The 12,976-nt window shown below is 39.6% G+C and overlaps 1 protein-coding gene across 1 annotated transcript in view; it reads left to right on the top strand.

Annotated features, from left to right (window-relative positions):
* The window catches only part of USH2A (usherin), a 446,098-nt gene that overhangs the window by 53,353 nt on the left and 379,769 nt on the right, over positions 1-12,976 (top strand). The window contains exons 10-11 of the mRNA XM_079968364.1: positions 8,348-8,543; positions 10,766-10,896. Coding sequence (XP_079824490.1) covers positions 8,348-8,543; positions 10,766-10,896 — 327 coding nt within the window. The remainder of the gene's footprint in view (positions 1-8,347; positions 8,544-10,765; positions 10,897-12,976) is intronic.

The raw sequence follows: 12,976 nt of genomic DNA, 5'->3' as shown, positions 1-12,976 counted from the left end.
TGATTGAGCTACAGTCCTCCTTGTTCTGCCAGCTGTATTGAAGGACGAGGCAGTTTGTTTTCACCATGAAGAATGCATTTCCAAAGTGTTCCAAGAAACAGAAAATTATAAAATCACAATCTCTGATAGAATGCTCAGAGCAACATGCGATAGAGGGATAAAAAATATTATCAGTTATCTACAGCTTAAAACATAAGAATGACAATAAAACCACTAGAGCATAGAAACAGCAACAAGGTAAAACCCAGATTTCCATCGGCAAAAAGCTTGGGCAAATAATGTTCTAAATTGCCAATGGAAGCTGTATGGGGAAGTTGCAAAATGTTCTCAGATTTGTGTACGTATTTATAATAAAGTAGACTTTTACAGAATGCTGCACTTTGCCTACCTATATCCTTCATATTCCAAATACCCTAAATAAAAAAATAGACACGAGTTGTGCAATTTGTAGTAAACAGTCCTATAGGAAACCAGTTTTGTAGTAACCTTACTTTAGCTCATGAGTTGGCTGAAGGTTTTCCAGTTCAATGTTGTTTTTTGCCTTGCCAAAAAAGCCCTGTGCTCACAGCGGCATGAGACTCTCTGCAGCTACCTACTGGAATGGAAGTGATGCCACATAATGTTGCATTGTGTGGGATGTGAAGTGCCATAGCTCAGTGGTGGATCGAAATCCCAGTCTCAATCCCTGCCATCTCCTGGTAGAGCTGAGTCAGGCTCCTTGCTTGAGACCCTGCTGACCTCCTGCCAGCCAAAGTGGAAAAAACTAAGGTAGATGGACCAGTGGTTTAACTCAATATAAGGCAGCACCCTGTGTTATCATATTCCTATTTTTCTATATTCTCATTTGATGCCTTGGGAGTGACAGCATCAAATTGTATCACACCACTATCGATGTATTCCTGGTAGCACGTAGAGAAACTCATAGGATGTGGGGCTTTCATTTTAAGTTATAAAAGCAAGCAACACTGCCCCCCCAGCAAAAACAACAACAACACACTCCACAATTGTTCACCTCATCAGTTAACCAAGGTAAGCATCCACCCTAAATTTCTCCCTCACACAGAAGCAGCAGAAATCCAGTGCCTCTTGCATGGGAGGAATTTTCAGGATATGCGGGAAAATGGGGAGGGGTTTGGCTCTGCCTTAATGAGTTGAGTATTGCAGTGCATTTGGCATTGAGTCTGCCTTGCCAAATTGTCAGAGAAAACAGTAGTGTATCAGAAGGGATGGATTTGCTCAGTTGAGTGGAATACATGCCAATTTCTGGTATTTAGTGTGGAGGAACGGGGAAAGCAACAGTGGAAAGTGCAGAAAATAATCATAACATCATTCATGTTTTGTTTTGTTTTTACCCCCTTCCCTTGTTGGATTCACTTTCTACTTTGGAAGAAACTTTTTACCTGCAAGTGTAATAGATTGGTTTCATAGCCAAAAACCATCTTACTCAAAAACACATTGCAATGCTTTTTATATTGTTTAATTGAAATAAAATATGAAGGGGTTTTAGTATAAACTTGTTGTTTTCTACTGGAAACAGAAGCAAAGTCCTGTTGCTGCTGTTCTTCTTTTTTCTTTTCTATAAAGAGCTGGATATATTCCAAAAAGGGGGGAAAATGCCTCAATTTCACTGAGTCCTGCTAGCCATTAAAATAATGCTCAATAAACACTGGCTTTTGTGGATTACATTGCAGTCAATTTGGCAAGCGATGGCAAAGTTAAACCTTGATAATGTTCCAGTTCTTGACATTGGAAGGTATGAAAAGGAATATTTTTTACTGACTTTGCCAAACATTAGAGAAGCAAAGGGCTGAGGGCACAGATGTAGTGTCCCAGCAGAACCTTGTTCATACTCTTTCTGCCACAGGAACCTTTGAAGCTGCTTTCAGTCAGAGCACTTCAATGAAGCCTGTGGCAAACACAAAAATATTGTTTGATTTCTTTCTTTCTGGTTTTCCCCTTTGCGTTTTTTTCCTCTTACCCCTCCCCCCTTTTTGTTTTGTTTTATAGGATTTTCTAATGTAAACGATCAAAAGAAAAAGCATATGGAGAATAAAATAACCAAAAAAAGAATATATTGGTTTTATATTATTAATAGCATAGCACCATCAAACTGCCTGCCTGTTTGCCAAGTAAGCAGGCACCTGCCCCAAGGACCTTACAGTGTAAAGTAAGCTAGCGAGGAGAGAAGAAAGGGAGATCATGATTGATTCTGTAATGGTAGAACCACGTGGACAAGTATACCAGATACTATGTGTCAGGACCTTCTGTATTGCCCACTCCTGTATATAAAAATTATGTAGTAGATCTGTATTGTTCATGATTTTAAGCCGTCACTAGATGTCCAGGTTGCCTAAGTGGTCAGTAGTGGGTAAGCTAAGCTCCAGCTGGTTCACTTGCTACAGCCATTCCCAGACCAGCATAGCCTGGCATCAGTAACCCATGCTCTGATAAACCCATGTTTTACCTACTGCAATGTGTTCTACATGGGGCCACCCTTGGAGATAGGAAAGAAACTACAGCTGGTGCAGAATGCAGCTGCCCATATATTAAGCGGGAAAGTACACTGGGGTCATGTGCCACCATCCGTAAGATACTGCACTGGCTGCCTGTGCACTACCAGGCCCAAATCAAGGCATTGCTTCTCATGTACAAAGCCTCCATTTCATCCTCCTCCTTACTTTATAGTGAAAACTCTTTTGTAGCATGGAAACATCCCCTTTTAAGCTTGATAAACAACATAGCCATCTCTCGTTTTTAGACTTTATCACACATTGCGGCTTGCTTTTAGCAACCTGAACAAATATGAAGCTCACACTGTTCCAGTGGATTTGTAAGAGGGCATTTAACAGCATAATTAGACCAAAGTTTCTGAAAAAGGAGTGAAAAGCTTGCAGGTGTACAGGCAGAAAGGTTGTGGGGGGGGGATATTGCAAGATGTTGGCTTCAGCATGTTTTGTATTTGTGGTCAAAAGACTGATTAAAAGCATTTGCTAAAAATCAACTTGATTCACCAACTTATTTTAAAAGTTGAACCTCTTTAGCTGAAATGATGGTCTATCACAAAAATGAAGTAAGTCTTTTAAAAATACAAGTTGACACTGTCCTTTTAATTAGAATGAGTATTGTGAAATGGTACTTTGTGGGGATTAATTATAAATATTTGATAGGATCTGGAATTCGCCAAGCACTCTGGCAGGACCTGTGATACCATGTGAAAACAAACTAAATGAATGGTGCAAATGCCCTATCAGAATTTTTGGTGGGTCAATGTTTGTGTTGTTTCAGTAGGTTTCCCAGTTTTAATTAGTTTGCACACTCTGTGACTCTAATTATACTTATCAAGGCTGCAATCCTATGTCTGGTAGTAAGCCCTATTGAAATTTAATGCAACTTATTTCTGTCTAGACATGTACTTTATAGGATTGCACTGAAGTGTCCTTCTTTAATAGTCAAGTATGGTAAATTGTATATTTTCATGTATAACATACTGTCAGTTTCTTCTAACAAAGAATTAAAACAAAATGTATTTCACTCAACTTAAAATATTGGGTGATATTTTAGTCAGTTTTCTTACTGCAATTTTGGTGGTGTTTGGTGCTAGCTAGCTTAACATTTTGCAATCTTACACTACTTCTACATTGTTGCCCCTGAACAGCATTCAAACATCTAAGAGAGGTTACTTCCAAAGTTTGAAAACTGACAGATTTGTCTCAGTGATTAAATACAATCAAAATGCTTAGGGTACATTGTTTAAATAAACCCTTTAAAGTCCCTGCATCTTTGTTCTTCTGTCATTTTTCCACTGCTGCGGGGATAGATAATAATAGATCAGGCTCCAGAGGATTGAGTGGACAAGACCAATAGCGGGTCCAATGGTCAAGAAGGCAGTTTCTGCATGTGCTGTAGAGGGAAGTGAGAGGCAGATGGGGCTCATCAACCTGGGAAGGCAGCCCATCTAAGAGAAGGAAAACTCTCTCTCTAAACCTCCGCTGCCTCGTGGGATACCTTCAGTAGAAGAAAAGGCTCAGACCTCCACCCTATGGAACATATTGCATAACAACTTGCACTTCTTTCACATGCACCAATATGTTAATGCAGTACTTTTATAAGTAAATAAAAATAAGTTTGATGGGAAAAGTGGCAATCTGCTTCATTTTAATATTACACACACACACACGATAGCACCTTTCAGTGCTTGCTTTATCTCTTTTCTATAGTCTTGGGACAGATGATGTAGGTTTAAGAGAGAGAGAGATGAGATATACACTTGGTAGAGAGAATGATAGGCTAGACACTTTCATAAGCTTGTTTTCTTCAAATTCACTTTCACCTATGATATAGAACTGCTGAAAACTAGCTTTAAAAAACAGTAATAGCAAAATCCATCTAACATCTTCAAAGACTAACTTAACACCAGTTTAATATTTATGCAGCAAACTGTGAGAATATTTCACCCTAACTTGATTTTTTCCCCTTTAAATGTATAGCGTACCTTGGGACAGGTTACTATGGATTTTAAAATGAAATTCCACTTAATTTTGCCTTCATTCACAACAACCTAAACCAGAACATCAGAAGAAGCATATATATTCTGCATGAATGAAAATGAAATATCCTCAAATTGATTCCCCTGACTAGTTTTGACACACAGCAACGGGGTGGGTGGGAAAGCTATCTGGATGAAGCTGGAAATTTTACAAGCTGGAAAATTCTGAATAACTTTCTCAAGATGCCTGTGGTAGTGATGGGTTTGTCCATGAACTCATCCTTGGCAAACAGATTTAATTTCACAGGCCATAGATCTTAGATTTCTAAAATAATTTGTGGAAAGTATTTGTTGAAATAGCAAGGTGCTGTCTCGAATATCCTAAGACAGATGCCTAGACAACCTGGTAATACACAGAATTGTGAAGGAGCCATTGTATTATCAAAAAAACCTTGGTTGTTATCCCACAGGAATACAATTTATTTTGCTGAGCTGATGAAAATCCATATGAGATTTTAGTTTCAAATAGCCAATTAAAATTGAAGTTGTCAGAGTTATCTCAAAAAGAGCAAGCTGGAATAGTGACAGCAAATTAAACAGGCTCCTATTTAGGTTAGTATGAAGTACGGTGACCAAGAGGATTTGGTAGCTTTCTACGTTGCTGAACTAACTCTGGTTCAGTGGCTCAATGTAGAGATCCCTCTAGCTTATTTAAAATGGGTTCCTGAGGAAGAAGAGAGGGAACAGTTGTGCCCTAAGGGTGTTATTCTTCACATGGTTACTGCCTCCATGATGGAGGAAGCAATTTAAAAATATAAAAATATAAATATAACATTGGCAACAACAGGAACTAATCCAATCAGTATTTCAAAATGCTGTGCAAACAAATATAAATGTTTTCACAAGACATTTAAACTGAAGCAGCAAGGTGGCTTGGTGGTCTCTCTGCTGAGGGTCTTCATGCAATCATGGCACATTACTGAGAAAGTTCTGTGCTGATGGTCACAACATCAATTTTTCTGAAAATACAGGGCCTCAAGAAGATATTTCCATAGAAATATGTTCATAATGGAACTTAAAATCTGAAGGAGGCCAGTTGCTAATGACAGTTCCTTGACTATCTGAAGACTTCTAATTGATAGCTTTGTTGACACTGTCCTCACCTCATAAAAGTCAACACTGCGAGGAGGAGAGACTTTGGTTATGCACATTAGTGCTGATTCTATGAACAACAAAAATCTCAAGCTCTGGTTCAAGGATCAAGGGTTGTCTAGTCCAAGCTTTGTCTAGCCTTGAAGCTGAAGCTGGAAAGTACAGGAAGACATGGTTTAAGAATAGCAAAGCTCAATGAATAATTTGTAGAGGACAATTTATTTGAATAATTTAGCCTCCCTTTCTGAATGATGGAATGATCATTACAAGGGATTATACTTTCCTACTTGTCTGGTTTTAGCAAAGCACCAAAAGTTAGTGAATGTGACCTCTAATATAACCACAGGGACTTCTAATAGATAAATATTTCTACAGTCTTAATATTAACAGTTGTTCTGTAGATTCAAATTGGAAATTTATTTTACTGTTAATAATATTAATATTATAATCAATTTATAATTATAAGTTTCCCAGTGTCTAAACTCCAAATAGAGTGTTATACTAATAGTGATATACTTTGCAGCTGAAGCTTTTGTTTATAAAAGAAATCTAAACAACTAGTGTGAAATATTTTAGTATCAATCAGTCAATATAAGTACCAATAAAACAATACAAATCATACATCCATAATATGAGGCAACATCCATGATGTAAGAGAGGTTACCAGAGATACCAGCAAACACAAATTCAGCTTGATTTCAAATTAAACATCTGAATCACCACAGCAATTTATACTGATTTTATCCAACTCATTTCCCCTGATTATTATTATTATTAGCAGCCAGTGTATAGAGAGCCACTTTGTGTGTTATAAAGCTGTTGTTGTCACTCAAAAGAAAACAGATCATTGCTGCGTAGTATAGCTGCTTGCTTGTGTGAAACAAAGGTTTCAGAACGTGATCTCATGGGTTTCTCTATAAGGGCAGGCCAACAGATGAGTGATCTCTTCCACCTGAGGTAGACTACAAATACAATATCTGTCTGTGTACAGGACCTTGTTGTAGTGGCCATCCAAGGCTGCAGTGGGCATTACTTGGAAACCCAGCTCAATACAGACATTTCTTAAGGAAGTTTAATCAGATAACTAGCTCTAAAATACTCTGTTTTCAAGAGTGAATACCAAAGGGAAGTGCTGGTTTTTGTAATCCGTTGCAGCTCCTTTCTGGATTCTGTCAGCTGACTTTAGCAGCATTGTGGCCTCCAATCTCATACAATGCAGTCAGAGATTTAGGCCAAACATGCATAATGCATCTGGAACTTTCCTTGGGCAACTGCCATGCACTCTTGTGTTTCAGGCAGCAATATGATCTATGCATTAGTTCAGGAGGTGTGGATCCAGGTCAGTTTGTACCAGAATTTGCAAAGATTGAATACCTCAAGCATCCTAATGGAGTTGCACAAATTGCAACACTGTGTGTATAGGTTCTACATGGAGGCACTGGGGCTGGGAAGCAAGGGCTTCCATTTGTGCAAATGGGCTTTTCCCTCTCTCTTTCTGATGTTGCGCAAAATTGAATTCCACCCAACATTCATGTAATCTTTAGTTCTTCATTGACTGCAGGTTCACTTGCAGGCTTGTAGGCTCCTGTGAATGATTTACTGTATTTTTCTGTGTATAAGATTATATTATTTCCCGAATTTTTGAAGTTTAAAATAAGAAGTCATCTTATACATGGAGAGTGCATAGTGCATTTTCTTAATTTGGGGTTTAAAAAATATAGGGCTTGTCTTCTACATGGGGGCGTCTTATACATGGAAAAATACGGTATGTGGAGGGTGGAGAATGTCAACTCTAAATGAAGGCAAAAGGCATGCGATTCTGAAAAAAAGCCGTGATGCAGCAAGCATGGTCTGCATGTAGGAATAAGTTTCTTTGTATGGACTATGTCATCTGAAAGCACAAAAAGTGCCATATCAGAAAAAGAACCTACATCCGACTTGGAGGTTCCTGCATCATATATGATCCACAGGTTCAGATTGGTTAGTGCTTCCACCTATGACATTGTTGAACAAAGTGAGTGTATGGTTCCAAAAATCCAATCCCTGACCAGTGATGTTGACCTGACCATCAGTTGGTATGAGAAGCACTCAGGAGTCAGGAATTTCCATGCAAAGCTTCATATGTTGTCCTCTGGATCAGAGCTAAATGCTAAAGTTGATAGATCATTTTTCTAGGGAGCGAGTACCATCAAATTCAGTGGGTTTTACTTCTGAGTATACAGGGCTGTCTTAAGCATATGCAGCGCCAGGCTGCAAAGGTTCGTCTGGCACCCCTCCCCAAGTTGCCCAGTCCCAGGCACGCAGGAGGGCAGAGCCAGCCGGCTGCCTCAGGGTCTCGCTGGCTCGGTCGCCCCTGAACTCACGGCGCAGAGCCGCCTGCAGCAGAAGAGCCTGTCGCGGCGCTCCGACTGAAGGGCGGGCTCTTCCTCGGATGCAACTCTCAGGCCCCGGACTCTTGGCCCGTCGCCCCTGGGAGCCCGGCACCCCTAGTGCCTATGGGTAAGACGGCCCTGTGAGTACATATGCTTAGGGTTGCACTGTAAATTTTGTAGGAGTGTCTTGAGTGGCGTATTGTGCATGTCTTCTTCTCTGTTGTATCTTTTTAAAAATTGCAGCACACAACACAGAACACACAGTGACAGTATATACACTTGTACCTATGTAGACATTTTGAACCATAATCTCTTTATTATTCTCCATTTGTTCCAGTGCGATCACTGTTGGCCACTGTACAATGACAAGCCTTTTCATCCTGGAGATCAAGTTCATGCTTATAATTGCAAGCCTTGTCAATGTTACGGCCATGCAATAAGCTGTCACTACAACAGGACAATGGATTCTTTTCCTAATGAACACTATAGAGGAGGTGGCGGAGTCTGTGATAACTGTCAACATAACACTACAGGTAATTAACAGAACAGAATATATCCATGGTGGTTGGCTCTTGCAGTCATTCCAAAGCATCATTACATCTGAGGTTGAATTGTAAAGAAATTTCCATGCTACATATCAGACCAGGAAAATGAGATTGGTTTGTACTATCTGCATGTGTTATAGAATCAAGCAAACTTTATATAAAATAAAGTTCCATGATCACTGCAGATGGTGACAGCAGTCACGAAATTAAAAGACGCCTGCTCCTTGGGAGAAAGGCGATGGCAAACCTAGACAGCATCTTAAAAAGCAGAGACATCACCTTGCCAACAAAGGTCCGTATAGTTAAAGCCATGGTTTTCCCAGTAGTGATGTATGGAAGTGAGAGCTGGACCATAAAGAAGGCTGATCGCCGAAGAATTGATGCTTTTGAATTATGGTGCTGGAGGAGACTCTTGAGAGTCCCATGGACTGCAAGAAGATCAAACGCATCCATTCTTAAGGAAATCAGCCCTGAGTGCTCACTGGAAGGACAGATCATGAAGCTGAGGCTCCAATACTTTGGGCCATGAGAAGAGAAGACTCTCTGGAAAAGACCCTGATGTTGGGAAAGATGGAGGGCACAAGGAGAAGGGGACGACAGAGGGCGAGATGCTTGGACAGTGTTCTCGAAGCTACAAACATGAGTCTGACCAAACTGCGGGAGGCAGTGGAAGACAGGAGTGCCTGGCGTGCTCTGGTCCATGGGGTCACGAAGAGTCGGACACGACTAAATGACTAAACAACAACAAAGTTCTACATAGTTGGAAAAAGGGATATGATCACACCCCACATAAACAACACAGTGGGGGATATTCAGCTAACCAGTTGCACAAGCAGTAGCCCTTGCGAGGATTCCTGCTAGCACAATAGGGGTGTGCCATCCCCAAATCTACACTGGAGGTTTGCGGGAACTTCCAGAACAGATTTAGGGGGCACGAGGGTAGAGGAAAGTTTATTTTGCTCAAGGAACAACCTTGTGCTGATGAAACCTTAGCCTTAGCAGTATGTTTAATACAAGCCAACATGTGTATCAGGCTGGGTGCATGATTCCCCTGATGCCTGTGATCTTCCCACCACATTAGCACACTTTACATGTAATGTAATGCAGCAGGGAAGAGTGGTAGCTCACAGGTAGGACACATGTGATGCTTATCAAAAGTCCTGGGTTCAATCCCCAGTAGGTAGGCCTGGAAAAAAACTCCTGCCTGAAAACCTGGAGAGCTCTTGCCCATCAGGTCATGAATAAACAGGAACAAGAGCAGCTGATGGAGTGGTGCAATATCTTTATTTATTGTCCTTTTATTGTCCTACACTTCCTCCTAAAAGGGAGCTCTGCGCAGCTAACAACATAAAATAATATAACAAGTTATAAACAATTTAAAACAACCATTAGTCAGCCATCATAAAACTTCATATAACTCTGGCTAGGCACCTAGCATCCATTATCATTATCAAATGTTTCAAGATTTTGTGCTTACATAAGAGCCAATGTGCCTCAGAAACTATTTTGCCCTCACATTGAGACTGCTGTTTTAGCCAGGGAATCAACTGTACAACATAGTACCTGGTGTACCAACAGAATCTATAGTCTTTCAGGGCCATCAAGCACTGGAGACAAGTTCCCTATTGGATGCATTAGCCAATGGATATGGTTGACTGGCAAAATGTATTGTGGTTTGTCTCAAGTAGTAGCAAAGCCCAAATATTTTGAATAAAGAAGTTTAGTGGAACTCTGCCTCTCCACAACTCATGTCTGCTAAGTCATTTAGTTTGGTAATTTGCTTCACTCTAAAATGTATTAAAATAGAACATACTTGCTGAATTTCTAATTCTGCATGCTATGTTTGTGGTGGTTTTGGGACACTTCCTTTAGTACTCTTGGTTTTCCTCCTTAAGGATGGTAGGGAAAGTTGGATGTTTAAGAGTAATTTCTCTTTTTTAAGTATAGAATATATATTCATACAGAATAGCCTTATAGGAGTGTTGTGTTATGTAACAGATGGAAGTTTAATGGAGTAAAACACAGTTTGTAACAGGTTCATTGTTTCATATGCTCTGGATCACTAAATTGGCAGGTAGAGATGAAAGGTGCATTAAAATGGACGTCCTGAAAATTATAGAATTCCCTCAAAGGAATAGTCTTTAATTTTGAATTATACAGCTAATTTTAATGAATTGGAAGCCATAATGCATAACCTTTCCTTCATGCAGGAAGAAATTGTGAGCTGTGCAAAGATTTCTTTTATCGGTATGTAGATGCAGATCTCTCATCCGTGGATGTTTGCAATCCTTGCAAATGCGACATAGCAGGCACCAAAAACAGTAGCCACCAATGCAATAAGGTAGGTGGGTTTAACCTAGAATGTCACCCTATATTCCCAATATTCAGGCTATGAGTACCATTGCATATGTAGCGAAAACAACACCCATGCACAAGAGGGAGGTGTCAGCAGGCTTGGGAAGCCTTGGAAATTGAGAAGTACAAAAAACATTTATGAAAAATGAGGGTAGGGGAGCCCAAACCCATCCAAATAAGGACTAAACATTCCATCTATCAAAGATGCTTTAGCTGAGACTCCTGCATTGCAGGGGTGAACTAGATGACCCTTGTATACATTCCAACTCTTAAGATTCTATGATTTGCCATGAAATGCTGACTGGTTGGGTGTGGGTGAAAACTGGAGATCGAATAGAGTGGTTGGAATCCTGCACAGGGGTTTTCTTGCAGGTACAACAAATCATACTTGTTATTACTGGCAGCTGTTGGCACTAATGTGACTTACAATAATTCATGGGATAGATAACATTTAAAGTTTTTAAAAAGAAAGGAATCCTTTCCCAAAATAGTGGCAGATTCACATAGGACTTATGAAATTATTTTGTGATTCTGCTATCTGGATCTCCAAAGACTGAAGAAGTATGATAATAATATGAAAAACAATTTGTAAAATGCCTTAATATACTATAAGAACACTGTTTTTTTTAAAAAAGAAAATCCACTTAAGTAGCCCACACCACCTTCTCACTTGCTAAATAGTTGCCTGAAGCCTTTGGAAACTTTCAGCAGACACAGAGCAGTTCACATGTGCAGACTGGCTGCCTTCATTTCTCAAATTTTTGCTTTCTGTGGATATGGGATTATGTGAAGAACTGTTAGACAATAATGCCAGGCTAAGGATGAGTTGGAGAGCTGACACACACAAATGACCACAAATTTGTTACTTTATTTACAAGAGAAAATTTATCTTAAAAAGCCAAAACGGTACCAATTATTTTAAGTCACTGCTTTCATTTGCAAGCAAAAACATATAGTGCAGTAATAAATCCATTTCTTTCAAAAGAGCAGGAAAATGTGTAGAAAATCCTGTCTTTGGCTGAGAGCTGGATCAGTCCAAACCCAATTCCCTTATTGTATTCTTGCCTGACACTAAACTTTCTTCATTGGTGCAATGATGAAAAATCCTTTTATCCAGTAACGTTTTGTGGCTTTTTCTGTCATTTCATGTTTGTTTTTATGCTCACTGGGGACATTCTTTTATTGGTAGCTTTGATCCTTCAAGAGGCTCTGTGAGCACAGCAAGATTCGATATCTTCTACCTGTGAAGAGCTCATTGCTAGCTTGGGGTTTAGGCTGGCAAAAAGAAATGTGAAATCCTAGAGCCCTGTACTTATTAAAACAGTGACAATAGTCTAAAGCAGAGGGTCTGATTTTCTGCCTCTAATAATGATACATTTTTGGCCAATAGCACAACTCCAGAAACAATTTGAAAGTCGCATGATATGGTAAGAATGGGGAAGAGAGGGGAGGGGAGAATTTAAATGCCAATTTTGAGATTTCTTGTTTCAAGTGGCAGTTTTTCAGCGCTGACAGCAATTTAATGGTAAGCCGTTCTGCTTCAAGGTGGCAAACTAGGGTGTTTTGTTTTTGGATGGCCAGAAATTTAGCGATGGCTAAGACTGAGAAATGAGTCGAAAATCAAGATAATATAAAAAAGAAAATAAGGAAAAATGGGTTGAACTGTACAGCTCAATAAGGCATCAATAGACTGCTGCAAAAGGAGCAAGGTAGAACAAAATGATTAAGAGGCATTAAAAAATAGATTAATAAGGCTGGAGAGTATGGGCTGAAATGAATTACATGAAATAGAAAGGCATTATTGAAGGGAGTGTTTCCAGGTCTGACCCAAGGAAGATGGAATCATAAGGAATAAGGCCTTGGCTCATGAAAATTAATTGTCACGTCACAAGGATAATTTTCAAGGAAATGTGTTAAAAATGGGCCACAATACACTTTCTCTGCATAATTTACCATTCCCAGCAGTTTATCAATGCTTTCCTATACAGAACCAGTTATCTGTCATTTAGCCTAAACGAAGATGCAGGATTCTGGAAGAGAACAATCACAAGTTCTTATCCTGTGGA

This window comes from Podarcis cretensis (assembly GCF_951804945.1).
Source record: "Podarcis cretensis genome assembly, chromosome: 3".
NCBI classification, from domain to species: Eukaryota; Metazoa; Chordata; class Lepidosauria; order Squamata; family Lacertidae; genus Podarcis; species Podarcis cretensis.
The sequence above is the reverse complement of the archived record's forward strand: the minus strand, read 5'-3'. Positions and strand labels throughout refer to the sequence as shown.